Below are 17,567 nucleotides of genomic sequence, written 5' to 3' on the forward strand. Positions count from 1 at the left end.
GGGAATCTGGAGCCTCAGTGCCATGAAATTGTGAGTGCTCACAGTGTTTGAGTGTTAAATAGACTCGAATTACATGGGAGCATTAAGAGATTGAGCAGTTTTTATGTTTATTTTGAGACTCTCTTAGCAGAATACGTGATGGTAATATTGTTATCTTCAAGGGCTCTGGCTTATTTATTCAGTATGCTTTTTTCTTTCCTTCTTTCTTTACTTCCAGCAACTCAAAATTGAAAGACTTGCACAGAAACAGGCTGAGCAAATTCAGCCTCCTCCCTCATCTGGCACCCCTCTCCTTGGACCCCAGCCCTTTCCAGGACAAGGGCCAATGTCTCAGATTCCTCAAGGTTTTCAACAGCCGCATCCATCTCAACAGATGCCAATGAACATGGCTCAAATGGGGCCTCCAGGTCCACAGGGACAGTTTAGGCCCCCTGGACCCCAGGGACAAATGGGACCACAAGGTCCTCCACTGCATCAGGGAGGTGGGGGACCACAAGGATTCATGGGACCACAAGGACCCCAGGGCCCACCCCAGGGGTTGCCACGGCCTCAGGACATGCATGGGCCCCAGGGAATGCAGAGGCATCCTGGACCTCATGGCCCTTTGGGACCTCAAGGGCCACCTGGACCACAGGGTAGTTCTGGTCCTCAAGGTCATATGGGTCCTCAGGGTCCACCTGGCCCACAGGGTCACATAGGCCCCCAAGGTCCACCTGGTCCCCAGGGTCACTTGGGCCCACAGGGGCCTCCTGGTACTCAAGGTATGCAAGGACCACCTGGTCCCAGAGGAATGCAAGGACCTCCTCATCCTCATGGGATACAAGGTGGGCCAGGGTCTCAAGGGATCCAAGGTCCTGTGTCTCAGGGACCTCTGATGGGATTGAATCCAAGAGGAATGCAGGGGCCTCCAGGCCCCCGAGAGAATCAGGGTCCTGCTCCCCAAGGGATGATGATGGGCCATCCACCTCAAGAGATGAGAGGACCTCACCCTCCAAGTGGACTACTGGGACACGGCCCTCAGGAAATGCGAGGTCCTCAGGAGATGCGGAACATGCAGGGGCCTCCACCTCAAGGATCAATGCTGGGCCCTCCTCAGGAATTGCGAGGGCCTCCAGGTTCGCAAGGTCAGCAGGGGCCGCCCCAGGGCTCTTTAGGACCTCCACCCCAGGGTGGCATGCAAGGGCCCCCTGGACCTCAGGGACAGCAGAACCCAGCAAGAGGGCCACATCCATCTCAAGGACCAATACCATTCCAGCAGCAGAAAACACCTCTGCTAGGTGATGGGCCCCGGGCCCCCTTCAACCAGGTATTATTTATTTCCAACTTACAGGCATTAACACATTGGGAAAATATACTATGTACCAAAGTGGTACTGCTAAGGATTATGAAAAGCAGCCACAGTTGGGTATTAATGTTTCTTGAGTAGCAATGGTGGTTTAATTCATTTTGGCTGAAGAAGGAAATAACAAGGATGGTGAGTTAGGTTATGTCACTATTAAGTAGATCTCAACATTGCTCTTTACTCTTCACCTTGTTTTTTTTTTAATAGAGGTTCTTCTAGAAGAGATCAAGTCTCAGTTGAATATAGTTGGTAATTGTCTCTGGGCTCAAGAGAGCTGTGTTTCTGAGGAGAAGACACGTTACATGATGCGTGGCTCTGAGGTTGTCATGCCCCCTTTTCCAGGCCCTTTTCTCTGTAGCCTGGTATTCCATGGGCCTGCCAGCCAGTAACCACCTCCAACTTGTCTGCTGGATCAATTTTAAAGATATTAATAATATGGGATATTTAACTTATGAGTATACTATAAACCTTACTGTTTTTATTTCAATGAATGCTTTTAGAGATCTGTGATTCCACAATTGAGCATTGTAAAATTCTGTTCAAATTATTTTCAGCTGACATATGAAAGTAATTACAGGATGGAATATTTCTGTAGAAATTCCCTTGACCCTTTTTTGAGGATTCTGTTAGCTAAATTTTTTTACTCATTCACTGAGTTTGTGCTAGAGAGATGGTGTGAGGAGAGTTCACATTACTTGGGGGTGAATTACAAAAAGACTGCATAAGCACAAGTAGATTTAGCACTGTTTGGCTATGTGGTTTTATGTTTTTCTGAAATTCTTAGTCTGGAGGCATTATTTGGGTATGAACAACTGGATTTTGTCCCTGAAGTCAGTTGTGGATCAAAAGTGAATTAACAGTGACTCCCTGAGTTGTTCTTGAGAGAGGGCATGCTATAGAGGCTGGGTGTAGGAAACACAGTCTATTTTTTTTTTTTTTTTTTTTTTACCAAACCTCACCAAGAATCTATAATGTAAAGATAATCATTTTGTTTACGACACTAAAATAAGTAGCTAAATAAGTAAATTATGTGATATTCTTGGGTAGATCTTCCAGAACTTAAAAATGTCATAGCAATGAAGAATCTGATAGCATTTATTTTCAGATTTTTACTAGGCACTTTTCAGAATTTAGGATGAGTTGAATAAAATCTAGGATTGCCATCTTAAATTGCCCTAAATCTTGAAGTATTATATGTTTTATTAATTCATTATGTATTTGTGTGTGTGTGGTAGTGAATTAACAGTTTTCATTTTGAGAAGTAAAAAAATAATGAACTTTAGTTACCATCTTATAACTGAAATTATAAACATGTCAGATTCACAAGGACAAGCTTGAGTTTCTGAGACAATTCAATGAGAGTTTTTATTTTACCATGTAGTAAAATATTTTAACATAAAAAACATAATGATTCTAAAATTTTAATTTACCTATGGCGATGTTGGTAGAATGAACCTGAAGGTTTGATATTATAGAGGGCATTTCAAATCTCAATAGTTGCCTGATGAAAAATCTTTGCTTGTATTTCTTATATGCTGAAATCTAACTTTCTTCACTTTGACCAGGCTAATTATTTAAAACAGTTGTTTTAATTGGTTTAATTTAGTGGAACTACTTTTAGGTGTTGTAAGAGCTGTCCTAGGGTAAAAGGGACAGGCCACAAAGCAGTCTAGAAGTTACTGGCATTGGGTTAGTGGTGGCCATTTATATATACCTACTGGTCCCATACTTCCTATCAAGGGTGTTTCGTTATGTGGCTGGTTTGGGATGTGAAAGCAATTTTGCTATTGATGTTTTTGGAATTGTGCTATTCTCATAGTAGGCCCAGTCACTAAACGTACTTTTTATATGAAGGAATGACTAGATATATATTCGTTAATTTACATGTTTGTCGAGATCTGATCCACGGTCACTGGACAGTGTGGAGCATCAGAATTTAGACATGGCTAGATAAAAACACAGAACTTTAGGACTAGGAATGAGTTGGGGTTGAGCTCTGGGGTCCCTAAGCAATGAGACTAAGAGGACCAGAGCAGCAGGTTTATATCAGAAGGAAGTTGCAGGAACCTAGTGAATACAACGATGGGTGGGCCAACTTTCCTGGGCACAAGCAGTAGGGTGCTTAGGAAAGGGGGCACTAGAGAGCAGAGATAGGAGGGGTGTGAAAGGTAACCCAGTGTGAAGTTCTCACTCAGCAGGAGCCCCTTTCTCATCCTGCCTGCTCCACCATTTTCAAGCCCAGCCCTAGGCTTACAGAGAATTCCTTACTTTCTATCGCTGGCAGACTGCAGGCCTTTACTTTTGCCAGAAGTTCCTCCTCTGTGCACAATGGTGTTATTACTGTGTTAAGATTTCTGACTTTCCATTTATTTCCAAGTAAAGATCTAACTTTAACTAAAAGCTGTCAGCAGGTTTAACGTTATAAGTGCTTTTTTAAAATTAATAATTAGTAAGAGAAGTATCTCTTTTCCCCTGATTTAAGGCCAATTTTGCTCTACTATCACTAGCTAAATATTTACTGTTGGAGACTTTGGGGCAACCCAATATTTTTATCTTATCACATTAGAATATTACTATTCATGAAGCACAAGCCTCTGATTTCATACCACTGCTTTAAAAACATCTTTTCAGGAAGGACAGAACACAGGCCCCCCACCCCTGATACCAGGCCTAGGGCAACAGGGAGCACAAGGTCGCATCCCCCCTCTGAACCCTGGACAAGGACCTGGCCCTAACAAAGGTAAACATCTGCTCTGCTGAATAAAAGATTGTATTCTACCACCTTTGTGTACATTTTACCTTAAGGAATTTTGTTGGTAAGTAATTGATAGAATGGTCATTTGAACCTCTGGGCAAAATAAGGGCATAATCATTTCAGGTAAGAGCTTTGCTTTATGTTGTTTTTATAGATCTGTTTAGTTAGACAACAATGCCAACCAGAGGAATTAAGCTCCTCACGCCCAGAGGCTGGCAGTAGTGCCTGTGCCACAGGCTGGCCTTGTCCATGAATTGGCCATGCAAGTGGTTCCCATGCTCATTGAATGTGAGTACATGTTTTTATCATCCCAAAGACTTGAATTGCTTCTGCTTAAATTTCTTGATAGTATTTTTATCAATATTCCCTTGTCCTCCCAAATTGTGTCATATGTTGAATTCTTTAGCTGGTTACATTGTTCTGCACCGTTTGAAATAAAGAAAGCAATGTACTGATATGTGGTTCCTCAGGTTGTTGATATTATGAAAAACAAAGAGATGAGAATTGTTGGTATTTAGATGTGGGGCTATTTGGAAGTTAAGAGTGAATCCCAGGAGTCACAGGGTGCCAGGAGAGCATGCAGGGTGCCATAGGTCATGATCCTTCATTAGGCCAATGGGTGGGGCTCACCCCTCCACCTCCAGGTTGGAGCAGGAGCACAGTGGGCAAGATAACTCTGTGGGAGTGTGGCTGCAGGGGAGTGAGAAGCGTTATGTACAACTCACACTTTTGTGGGGAGGAGAAACCACAATTCAGATAATCAGGAGTACTGCAGAGATTGCCCTTCACAGAACTTCACTCTGTTATTTTAATTGGCTAAGCCCACAGCACCATGTGGTTCATGTTAGGATTCTTGCCCGAATTTTATCAGATTAAGAAAAGTCTTTGTCAGCATTTACAGCCCTAGAACTTTGGGAATTTAAAGCTAAGTCTTGAATTTATATATATTAGTGGTAGGAAAGGGAGAAATAAAGGAACTAGAGAGTGTTTATTTCCTTCTGATTGTGTGGAAATGGTAGCAGAGATATACAGAAAGAAGGTGACCCACAGGGAAATAGAGGAAGAAAGGCCCGAGAGAGCCAACCCTGACATTTGGGGACCCTAAGAAAAGGAGTCTTTACCGCCAAGGTACTGCCATCAGCAAACTGAGAGCTGCCTCTCTCCTTCTTCCTGCCCTGTGTCTGTTTCCACCTCCTTCCCTCTCATCCTTGCTCTTCCCCTTTTCTCTTCACCCCCTCCCCTTCTCCCTCTTCCTCCTCTCTTTCTCCTCCCAGGGACCAAAGGGAGAAGGGAGAGCTGAGAAAGTAGCCCTGCCATCCCCTACTGGATTAACCACCACTGCCGCCCCATCACTGGTGGCCACATCCCTTCTAATTTGTAGTAGTGAGTTTCTTTTCTTAGAAGAGCAAGGTACTTTTAAACAGGTAGAGGTAATGGGAGGATTAATGTTCATAGGTAAGTCCAAATGGAATGTGTTCAGCTTCTTCGGGGCAAAGGTCCGCCATGTCCGAGGTTGCACTAAGTTCAAGCAACATCAAATCAGGGAGGAAGCCATTAGCAGCAGGAACTACTGAGAATTGAGTGAGTGAGGGAGCCTGTTTACCAGGAGTGGAGTTAGGGGCTTTGCAAACTGCCGGGACCAGGGGAAGAAGACTGGTAGAAGGGGGCAGAGGGACAGACAGCCAAGGAGCAGGGAGACTCCTTTTGATGGTGCATTTGTATATTGAGACTTCCAAACTTTTTATACATGTTGAATGAATGGTGAGGAGAAGTTGAAATGGCCAAGAGAAATGAACAAAAATGAATTAGGAGGCCATTGGAAGGGGAGAATTATAGCTGGCTGGGAATCAGGAGGGATTCGTCTGTCTGTATTGACAGGGAAAAGCAGTAAAAGGCATGAGAGCTGGGCTGGTGGAGGAATTTATTTTTTATTTTTATTTTTTGAGACAGAGTCTCACTCTGTTGTCCCGGCTAGAGTGCCAATTAATTTCTTTCTACTTTTAGTAGAGACGGGGTCTCGCTCTTGCTCAGGCTGGTTTCGAACTCCTGACCTTGAGCGATCCAACTGCCTCGGCCTCCCAAAGTGTTAGGATTACAGGCGTGAGCCACCGCACCCAGCTGGAATTTCATTTTTGAAACTTGTTTTGCCACGCCTATAATCCTAGCACTTTGGGAAGCCGAGGCAGGAGGATCACTCAAGGTCAGGAGTTCAAGACCAGTCTGAGCAAGAGTGAGATCCCGTCTCTACCAAAAATAGAAAGAAATTAGCTGGACAACTAACAATATATGGAAAAAATTAGCCAGGCATGGTGGTGCATGCCTGTAGTCCCAGCTACTCAGGAGGCTGAGGCAGGAGGATCGCTTTCGCCCAGGAGTTTGAGGTTGCTGTGAGCTAGGCTGACACCACTGTACTCTAGCCTGGGTGACAGAGTGAAACTCTGTCTTAAAAAAAAAAGAATGTCCCTTTGCTACCTACTTTTACAATTATTTGATTTAAACTATGTTGACAGAAAATATATGTACATTTATAATAGCTGCAGTAGTTCCATGGCTGGGAAAACAATCCCTTTAAAATCAGGAAAAACTAAGTTAGGTATCACAGATTTTATTGGCCTCTCCCATTATTATTCAGTACTTTGAATATAATCTCATATATTCAAATATTTTTATCAAATCTTCAGTGGGATTCCAAACACTGTCTGCAAAGAATGGTGATAATGTTGTATATAAGAGACATCATTCGTAGAAAGGGCAGCAAAGGTGTGTGTATAAACCATGAAACTGAAGTATAGCAGGGCCGCTTGGTCACCAGGCAGTTCTTAGAGAGGCTCATGGTTCCTCACACTTGCAGAGGAATTTGTTGAGATTGTGAGCATGAGTTAAGAAATCAAGTTAAATGAGCTAGGGATTAAATGAGGGATCTCATGAGTGGCACCCTGTTGATGGGCCTTCTGCCCTCACAAGCACAGAGGTGAATTTTTGGTGCAGCTTCCTGGCCTGCAGCATTCATTTTCTCTATTGTGTCCTTGGGTATAGAGCAGGTGGCCCTAACAAAATCACTGGAAGAATTAGGGCTGGGAAGGGAAGCTCATTTTTATGCTCAGGATGAACTCATGTTTTCTAGAATATACATACTAGGAAGTGGACAGACATTGCTGATCTCATTGAGATTAGTAACTTCCCCTAGGGCAAGTTACTTTAAGTAATGAGCAGTGAAATTGAAATCTGTACCCCAAACCCATGTTCTTTTCATTATATGATGCCTCAGGGACATTTGTTTCCTAAGTATGTGGAGAACAAGGACAGAAAACATTCTAAATGAAAGAATGCATTCTGAAACGTGAAGATGCTGCAGGTCAGACCTGTATTGGCAGGTTTCCTGGAAGACTTGGTAAAAGTCAGCTTTGTTTCCTTTAGGTGACTCCCGCGGCCCTCCAAACCATCACATGGGCCCGATGTCAGAGAGGCGGCATGAGCAGAGCGGCGGCCCTGAGCATGGGCCTGAGAGGGGGCCTTTCCGGGGTGGCCAGGACTGCAGGGGTCCCCCTGATAGGCGTGGCCCTCACCCCGACTTCCCTGATGACTTCAGCAGACCAGACGACTTCCACCCTGACAAGCGCTTTGGCCACCGGTTACGTGAATTTGAGGGGCGAGGAGGACCTTTACCACAAGAGGAGAAGTGGAGGCGAGGGGGCCCCGGGCCTCCGTTTCCTCCTGACCACAGGGAATTCAGCGAGGGGGATGGCCGGGGTGCAGCCCGAGGCCCTCCAGGGGCGTGGGAAGGCCGCAGACCCGGAGACGAACGGTTCCCCCGGGATCCTGAGGACCCACGTTTTCGAGGGCGCAGAGAAGAAAGGTGGGACAGATACTTTGGGGGTCCATTCCATCTCCCCTGGAGCTTTTAATCTGTTCTCTCAACAAAGGTCTCTGTCCTCATTTATTCGGGGAGAGAGCACTACATTGATGGCTCACCCTACACTTTGTAGATTTCGCATTTAGACTTTAAAAAAGAAATTATGCTTTGTAACCTTTATGTGGGTCTTTAAAAAATCTTCACAGTTTAGAAGTCTTTGTTTATTTTTTGGTCCTTTTAAAGAGATGGGAGCATCAGTATACTATGAGATTAGAATTGATTAGAATGATGAAATATGAGACAGATACCTAGATTGGAAATAAAGGGATTGTGAAATAGATACAGTTTTTGTGTAATTGCCTAAAGATCTTAGTAAGTCAAACCAAACTGAAAAATTATCTTCCTTTTAGATGAGGCTTGAATTTTCAGCCTGCTTGAGGCATAAAAGGAATAGAATAAATGTGGAAGAAAAAAACAGCATTTAGTAAAATCTTAAATGAGACTCAAAATATTATCAATGATGGTGATAACTGAATATTAACTCTGTGCCCAATATTGTTACCTCATTTAATTTTAGGAATTTGTTTTAGTTTAGGAAATTATTATCTCATTTAATTTAAGGAATTTTATTTAAGGAATTTTTGAGATAGATGCAACTGCCACCTCCACGTCTCATAGATGAGGGATCAGACCAAGAATCAGAGCGGCTTCTGGGCTTTCTGCGGTCACATAGGTGGTCAGTGTCAGAGCTGGGCTTCAGGCCCTTGCTGTTCAGCACCCCTGCTTGTACTGCAGTTGCTGACTGCCCCTTGGCCATCCATCAGTGTCTTTCAGTCTCATTTCTCACATGGTGGCGGTAGGTGGTTGAATTAGGGTTGGCCATCCCTGCCCTCGGGGTGGTGAGAAAAGCCTGGCCTGTGGCAGTCCAGGAAGGTGACGTAGCAAGGGCCACTGGGAGCTGCTGTCAGGGTGGGTTTGCGAGAAAGATTTATGGGCTCCCATATTCCTAAAGGCCTCTCTTAATGATATCCAATCCAAGCATTTTCATTGAAGTGGCTTTTATGCCTTACAGAAGCTTGGCCTCAACATAACTTTCATTGATTTCTTGAATCTGCATCTTGTACATTTTACATTTTACTCTGTCTCAGTTTGTGTTGTGTTTCATCTGTCAGTGACAGACCCACAGCCTAGGCTCATTTGCAGTCACAGCTTTTCTTCAGACGTGCCGCATACACTCCTATGCCTGGGGCTTGGTGCTCACTCTGCCTCTGTCGAACGCACGCCCAGATTGTGTGCATAGGCAGTCTTTGTTGCCATGTCTCCTGTAAGCGTCCTCCTTTCTGAGGACAGCGGCTTCGTTTGTTCACCAGTCCACATACCCTCAGGACTCAGAGCAGCAGTGGCAGCACACCACAGGTCCTCAGTGACTATGGGTTGAATTAATGAATCTGTTCAGTGGGGAGATGTGTTGGAGAAGGGTCAGTCCAGTAGCAGGAGTCTTAGCTCAGGATACCATAACAGCATACCACAGAGTGGGTGGCTTAAAACAGGAATTTACTTTCTCACAGTTCTGGAGGGTGGAAGTCCTAGATCAGGGTCCTAGATAGCAGGGTCAGTTTCTGGTGAGGATTCTCTTCCCGGCTTACAAATAACTACCTTCTTACCGTGTCCTCACATGGGCGGGAGCACAAGCTTTCTCTGGTGTCTGTTTTTATAGGGGCCCTCATCCCACCGTCATGATTCCATCCGACCCTACTCTCCTCCCACAGGTCCCATCTCCTAGGACCTAGCACCATCACACTGGGGTTTAGGGCTTCAACGTAAGAATGTAGTCTATGACAGGAGATGTTTTCTAATTTGTGCAGATTTTCTCTCTATCCCTTTGTAATTAAGGCAGTTGTGTAGTAGATACCTGCACAAAAGAAGAATCCTGCTGTGTTTCAGGGGAACAGTGTTCCCTGCTGAGCCTCTTCCTGGCTCCCCATCTCCATCTCCTCCTGGTCAGCTCCGCCTTTACATAGCTTGTTATTTCAGCCAGTGTCCTGGGCACACCCTCTTTGCTTGCAGGAAGCATGATTTGGTCAAGTTATCTCGGGACCAAGAAGGGTGTTAAGAAGATACATGGAGTGGTGGAGTGGCAAAGAGAAAGCTCTTTTATTATAGCAGAATGCCATATAATACCTGCAGGAAGAGTGATACAATTAGAAAACCACCTCTTTTATGAGCAATCAGTGTAGTGGCCGATGCAGGGAAGGATCATCTGTGGATGCTAAAACCACCAGGAAAAGGATGTTCTCACGGTGCCACAGGGTCACCCCACAGATTGTTTATTAATGGCAGAGGAGAAAATGTGCCTTTGCAGTAGCAGACTCTGGTGGCCACACCACCCTCACACCATCAACAGCGAGGCAAGCCGACGTCATGATGAAGTCTGAGCAGTTCTTGCCAAAAATGTCAAGGTTATGAAAGACAAAAATACAGGAGGGGACTATTCTAGATTAAAGGAGACCAAAGAGACGTGACCACTGAGTTACAACATATAATCATGATTGAATTTTATATTTAAAAACAATCAACTATAAAGGACATTTTAGGGACAATTTGGGAAATTTGAATTAGGCAATCTGTTAATAGCACATATTTGTGGTTATTTAGGAGAAAGTCTTTGTTCTTAGAAGAAACATACTGAAATATTTAAAAGTGAAGCATTATATTGTTAGCAGCTGATTTTCATATGGTTTAGAAAATGTGTTTGTAAATAAACAAAAGATAAAGCACAAGTGGCAAAGATGTTGAGAACTGATTAATCTAGGTGAAGGATCTGTGGGTATTCATTTTACTGTTTCAACTTTACTCTGAGTTTGAAACTCTTCATAGTAGAAGATTGGAATGGAAGATACTGAAGGGGAATGCCCTGGGAGGAGGCCGCAGGTGGGCTGGGCTGTGCAGACTGGGCCGGCTCACCCTCCCTCCGGTGTTGTGGCTTCTCTCGGTGTGCTTTCGCACCTTTTTCTGCTTGCAGGCCACCGAGTTCTCTTCTTCTCTGCAGGCTTCCTTGTAACCTCTCTGCTTCAGCAAGACTCTCAGCCAACTTAGTCTCCCAGTTCCAAAATTCCTGAAAGAGAAGGGAAGTTGTCTGCCTGTCTGCTGGGGAGCTCGGTCAGCTCCTGGCCACTTAAGCATGTCCCTGAGTGGGGGCTGTGGGCGCAGGCAAATGGCAGAGCAGATACCTGCCCCCGACAAGTCTAGTATAATTGGAAGGCATAATCTGTACCCGATTTTCTGATTATATATGTAATAAGTGTCCATCATAAAAATGTAGATGGCATATATTTGGGAGGCAGTGATATGGAGGCTGGGCTGAGTTCAAATCACAGCTGGCACTTACTGTGTGTCCTTAAATACATGGCACTAGCAATCTTGGCCTCAGTGTACTCACTGATAGGGTTAATAATAGTATGAATAGTTTCATATTGGGGTTGGGAGAATGAAATGAAATGAAATAATACATATACAGCACTTGTTATGATTTAACCACTTAAAAAATGTTCACCACTATTATTATTCCTGAAAGCCTAAAACAAACGTAAGGTAACCTCACATTCTGGTGTATTTCCTTCCTGTTTGTTTTTGCCTCTAATATTAGGATTGTACAATGTATACACTTTAAAAAATATATAGGTTTCCAGATTCACAAAAGGCCATGAAAAGACACACATATATATAGGGGAGTTTGGCCAGGTGCAGTGGTTCACACTTATAATCCCAGCACTTTGGAAGGCTGAGGCAGGAGGATTGCCTGAGCCCAGGAGTTTGAGGTTGCAGTGAGCTATGATGACATCACTGTACTCCAGCCTGGACAACAGTGAGACCCTATCTCTAAAAAATAATAAAAATTTAAAATATATATACTTTTATTTTGTTTTCCACCCAATTAACATCGTATCTTTTCTCATATCATTATGCTTCTTTGAAACATGAACTTCGAGCAGTAAGGTATTCCATGAGATGGACATTCTGCTGTCTTTCCTTTATAGCTTCAGAAGAGGCGCTCCCCCGAGACACGAGGGCCGTGCTCCTCCCAGAGGAAGGGATGGTTTTCCTGGTCCTGAAGACTTTGGTCCAGAGGAGAATTTTGATGCTTCTGATGAAGCGGCCCGAGGGCGAGATCTCAGAGGTCGAGGTCGGGGTACCCCACGAGGTGAGTGCATGCTGAGGACATCTGGTCTGGAAGGACAAGGCTGGCAGTTAGGTGGCTGTGACACGGGTGAAAGTGTGAGTGCACTGTTGTTTGCTTCATTGTATAGGAGGAAGGAAGGGTTTACTCCCCACTCCTGACGAGTTCCCTCGCTTTGAAGGAGGACGGAAGCCAGACTCCTGGGATGGAAACAGAGAACCAGGTAAGGAAAGAGAACGGCTTGTGGTGGCTCTGACCAGCAACTCGAAAAGTAGGGTCTGCAGGCCCTCCCAGGGGTCCATGAGGGAGCCACAGCATTCTGTGTCAGTAGATTGAATACGGAAGCAGATGGAAGAATCCAGCTTTCCTCTATTAAGTCAGACACTAAAGGGATTTATCTAAATAAAACAATACTACTACTTTTACTAAATATTTTTTGTTTTTGAAAAATGAATGAATTAAAATTTTCTCATTCTTAATTGCTAATATGGTAAATATTAGTAGATATAACTCTCATCAGTGAAATCTCTTTGGGGTCCTCAATAGTTTTTAAGAATGTAAAGATGTCCGTCTTCATACTAAAACATCTAAGAACCACATCTCTGGACCCAACCTGCCTCCTCTTACATTGGTTTCTAATCGTGGCCTCTCTGTGTTTATGGAGATTGACACCCGCCCTCCTGTGGGCACTCAGCACGTTTCTTGCACGAATGGTTCTCGAGTTGCTCTGTGTTCTCAGCAGTATCCTTTCCCTCTTTTTTTTTTTTTTTATTTTTGAGACAGAGCCTCATTCTATTGCACAGGCCATGGCATCAGCCTAGCTCACAGCAACCTCAAACTCCTGGGTTCAAGCGATCCTCCTGCCTCACCCTCCCGAGTAGCTGGGACTACAGGCATGCGCCACCACGCCTGGCTAATTTTTTCTCTATATATTTTTAGTTGTCCAGCTTGATTTCTTTGTATTTTTAGTAGAGACAGGGTCTCGCTCTTGCTTAGGCTGTCCTCTGCTTTTGGTCACACTGTCTTTACTGTGAGGAGACTCTGCTGCTTATTTCAGGGCCAGGTCATGAACATTTCCGTGATGCTCCCCGCCCTGATCATCCCCCTCACGACGGTCATTCCCCTGCAAGCAGAGAGCGTTCCTCTTCTCTGCAAGGCATGGACATGGCATCCCTACCACCTCGAAAGCGCCCTTGGCATGATGGGCCAGGTACTTCCGAGCACAGAGAAATGGAGGCCCCAGGGGGCCCTTCTGAGGACCGTGGAGGCAAAGGTAAGAGGCCAGTGGTTACAGTGCCAGGAGCTGCAGGGGCCAAATGAGGCCTCGCCTGGCCTAAGCTATGCAGAGCCACATGCTCCCAAATGTGTGGGTGCTGGTTGGAGCTGTCACCCAGTGACTGCAAGCTCAGCCCTGCACATGACCCCAGTTACTCTAGGAATCACTACCCATTCAAGGTTCCACGTCAGCCCTCTGCCAACGTGCCCCAGCACTTTCTGCTGGGCTTGCTTTCTGGAGACCCCTGCTCTAACTGGCAGTCTGCCCAGCACCTTCGAGGGTGTCCTTAGTGGGAGGGAAGAGTTGTCCTCTCCTTGGTTCTGTGGTGCTCTTTTTTAAGCCTGAGCCCAAAGGAACACTGCTTGTGCCCAAAGTCACAAAGACTCTGGGGAACATGGTCTGCAGGGGTGTTTCCAGGGAGTAGCTTATCTCTACAACTGGAGACTCTGATTCTTGATTTTACAGACAGCACTTTTAGCCTGGAGTGGCAGCCACCGCAGCTAACTACAGCTCTGCTCACGATGTGGTGTGGCTCGGAGGCTGCCGGAGAGACTCCTGCCCGCATGCCCCAGCCTGTCCTCTGCATCATGTTTACAGTCCCTCCACTGCAGAGTTCTGCCTTTTGTTCTTGATAGCTTGATGTTTCTCAGAGCAAAACCCTCAGAAATTACCTCAGGTATCTCCAATAGATCTCCCTGCCCCAAAACACATTTTATTACTAGTTGGTGTGCTATAATTGTGGATGACTTTCATGGGCACTCAGGACACAGGTCCCCTGGTTAGTGTGGAAGTGACGTGTAGTAGCTGACAACTTCTCTGCCCAGCCACCCTCAGGAGGGCCTAAGTGGTGCTCTGTAAGAAAAGAAGCCAAGACTGTTCCTTTGGCTAACTCACCTAGCTTTTTCATCTCTGCTAGATTTACATTGCGTTCAAAAACTTCAGACAAAATAAAGTTGATAAGTCTTCTGAAAGCGCATATGGGAGATAGGACCAAATCCAATGTTTCATGAGAAAATTTTAAAAGAAGGAATTTTAATAATACCTTAATTTTAATGCACATTTGTATGTGCAAGTCTGAAACAAGGTAAGCTGTCCCTGGGAGAAGTAATCTGAAAGCCAGTGTTTTGTGTGTGTGTGGGGGGGGTTGTGCCTTTATTTTTTGAGAAGTATTTTATTTCACTAACTTTGTAAAAGCAAGGCAAAAGTGCCATATGTCACAGAACAATCACAGTAAACACTTATACTAGTTGGAGCACTTGTCATTAACAGCAGCACTTACTTCCAAAGTCAAGTCAGTGCTTTTCAGACCTTCCCTCAGAATGCCCTGTTGGCATAGGAGGGTGCAGATATACCTTCTTGTGGTCTGGGGACATGGCCCAGTGTGGTACAGGTCTCCCTGAAGTGCTCCATGCTTACCTCTTGGCTTCCTGCCACCTGTCACACAGCCCTGGGGAACATGGACTTCTTGATGCTTAGGACCATGGCCACAAGGTGGTGGTTAAAAGGGGCCAAAGGTACACCTTGTAGTGTTCTGAATGCCATTGCCAATCTTCCCAGAACATTCCAGAAGTGGTATGCTGTCATCAGACAGTAAAAGTTTATACTAGGAGTTATTGGCAAACAATTACTAGTACAAAAAGTCACAAGTGAAATCTGTTTTGTTTCAGGCCGCGGGGGCTCAGGACCTTCCCAGAGAGTGCCAAAATCAGGGCGTTCCAGCTCGTTGGATGGAGATCACCACGATGGATACCACAGAGATGAACCTTTTGGGGGCCCCCCAGGCAGCGGCACCCCTTCTCGAGGGGGCCGGAGTGGCAGTAACTGGGGTAGAGGGAGTAACATGAACTCTGGCCCACCAAGGCGAGGTGCGTCAAGAGGGGGGGGAAGGGGTCGGTAGAAGTTGGGGCTGAGCATGCTGAGGCCGCTCTGGACAGTATTTAAGAACTTCTTGTGGACTTAACCAAGCGCAACAAAAGGAAGCCTGCACCACTGTAGCCCCGAACTCCTTTCTGGAGCAGCTTACTCCCAGAACCCCTAATGAGATCTTCAAGATGAAGAGACTGCTACTGGCTACCCAGAGTAGCTGGCCTTTTGTCCTGTCTACCCTCATTGCTCTAAATCCCATGTTGTTTTGTGAAGATAAAAGCTGGAATCTTTTTTTTTTTAAGTGTCATGAGACATGGAGCACGTCCACAAATTTAAGTTCATGTCCAATTGGAAATTTGTTTCTATATGTACAGTTTGTCAGAGAAAAAACATTAAGTTGTTTTTGTATGAATACAGAATGTGATTTAAGCAAGAATTAACAGAAAACCAGTTGTGGAGTGCTTGCCTTAAGGAAACCTTGGTTTCCATTGCATCTGATCTGCTGAAGGGTATACAATTGTTGCTGGTATTTATACACATATTTGATATGAATGCCTAGGTCATCTAATTAAGTTCACCTGTGAACTTGTGTTTTTCAACAAATTCTCATCTAGCCATCCTGTCACACTATTTTCGTTACAGTGAGGAATACTTGAAAACTAGTGTAGTTTGAAGTAGGTTCAAAGCCTTAGTCAGTTATGCTGTAGCAGATGGAAAATTATATCCTGAAGAAAAACTTAAAACTGGCTGTCCAACTAGGGGCTCTCCCTTCATTGCATCTCCTAAATAATCACACTTTTGATTTGCATTGTCTTGTTTTGTGAGGAGAGGAACTTGATATAAGCCAGGCTAACTACACATACCCTTTTGATAACTTTAAATCATTTCACACATTAAGTTGAAAAGGAATGGACCAAAATCTCTCCTAAAAGTTTTGCAAAACTTAAATCTCTTCTTCTATACTAGTTTTGTGGAAATACCAGTGTTTAAAGCAGAGGATAGTTCTAACTCATAGTAAGCCAGAAGGATCTTGTTCATGGCAAATTCTTATTTTAAATAAATTTAACATTTGGTTGTTTGAACTGGAAGCCAAAAATTCAGTTTGAGATATGCCAGGATACTTTCTATACAAATATAAGAAAACTTTTATTACTAAAAGGACATTCCTATGGCCACTCTAACATTTCATTACATTGCCAGCTTCAATTTGGCATCAGAATCAAGTTTACTTGACATATTTAGTGGTGCTGGAAGTCTCAGTGGTTGTTTGGAAAAGGGATACTGACAGTGTGGTAGTATATAAAAAATCTCCTAACTGGTTCTCTATGAATGTAAAAAAAATGGTAAAAAGTTGTTTTTGTGAAGTGAGAAACTGCTAACCACACACGCTCACTTAGACTCCAAGTGAGTAATTTTTTTTACTTTGAAATTAAAAACGTTTTATCAATACCCCACCATAAACATGCTACTAGGAAGCTCAAGATTGTTTTATGTTTGTGGATATTCTTTCTTTACCCTCCACTAGTATAACTTAAAAACAGAGAAACTATAATCATGTTCCAAGAAGCTAAAAAGGGATCCAGAGACCAAACCCATATCAAGATTAGGCTCTTTTTTCTGAGATTCCGGTAGAAAGAATTTTAAAACTTTAGGCTTTAATTTTTTTTTTTTTTTTTTTTTGGAGGCAGAGTCTCACTTCTGCCTGGGCTAGAGTGCCGTGGCAGCAGCCTAGCTCACAGCAACCTCAAATTCCTGGGCTCAAGCTATCCTTCTGCCTCAGCCTCAAGTAGCTGGGACTACGGGCATGTGCCACCACACCCAGCTAATTTTTTCCTTATATTTTCAGTTGTCCAGCTAATTTCTTTCTATTTTTAGTACAGACGGGGTCTCACTCTTGCTCAGGCTGGTCTTGAATGCCTGACCTTGAGCAATCCTACTGCCTCAGCCTCCCAGTGTGCTAGGATTACAGGTGTGAGCCACCGCGCCCCGCCTAGGCTTTTTTTTTAATAACATAGTACCTCAATAAGCATATAACCAGATCACATTTTGAGAGTTCATTTAGAGAAAACAGAAGTCTCTACATTATGCACTTATTAAATACTCAGGATATATATTTAACATTTTAAAATATAACTGTCAAAATACATACTAGATATGCTTTGAATTTTATAAACATTTTCAAACAATTTTGAACTGTTTGAATTCTTGAGAAAACACTGAAAGCATTTTTGTAAGAGATGGGATCTGGCTATGTTGTCCAGGCTGGAGTGCAGTGGCAACTCACAGGTGTATCATCAG

General features: G+C 44.1%; 1 protein-coding gene across 9 annotated transcripts in view; it reads left to right on the plus strand.

Moving 5' to 3' along the window:
- WDR33 (WD repeat domain 33) overlaps positions 1–15,716 on the plus strand; it is a 107,326-nt gene extending 91,610 nt beyond the window's left edge. For 7 of the 9 annotated variants that reach the window (XM_076005437.1, XM_076005438.1, XM_076005439.1 and 4 more), the window contains 7 exons: positions 218–1,306; positions 3,974–4,082; positions 7,515–7,953; positions 11,988–12,151; positions 12,258–12,350; positions 13,185–13,400; positions 15,071–15,716. In XM_076005437.1, the coding sequence (XP_075861552.1) occupies positions 218–1,306; positions 3,974–4,082; positions 7,515–7,953; positions 11,988–12,151; positions 12,258–12,350; positions 13,185–13,400; positions 15,071–15,300 (2,340 nt within the window). In that variant the 3' untranslated portion in view covers positions 15,301–15,716. The other 2 variants (XM_076005444.1, XM_076005443.1) reach the window with 2 other exon arrangements.
- The last annotated feature ends 1,851 nt before the right edge of the window (positions 15,717–17,567 follow it).

Source organism: Microcebus murinus, chromosome 8 (genome assembly GCF_040939455.1).
Source record: "Microcebus murinus isolate Inina chromosome 8, M.murinus_Inina_mat1.0, whole genome shotgun sequence".
Taxonomy (NCBI): domain Eukaryota; kingdom Metazoa; phylum Chordata; class Mammalia; order Primates; family Cheirogaleidae; genus Microcebus; species Microcebus murinus.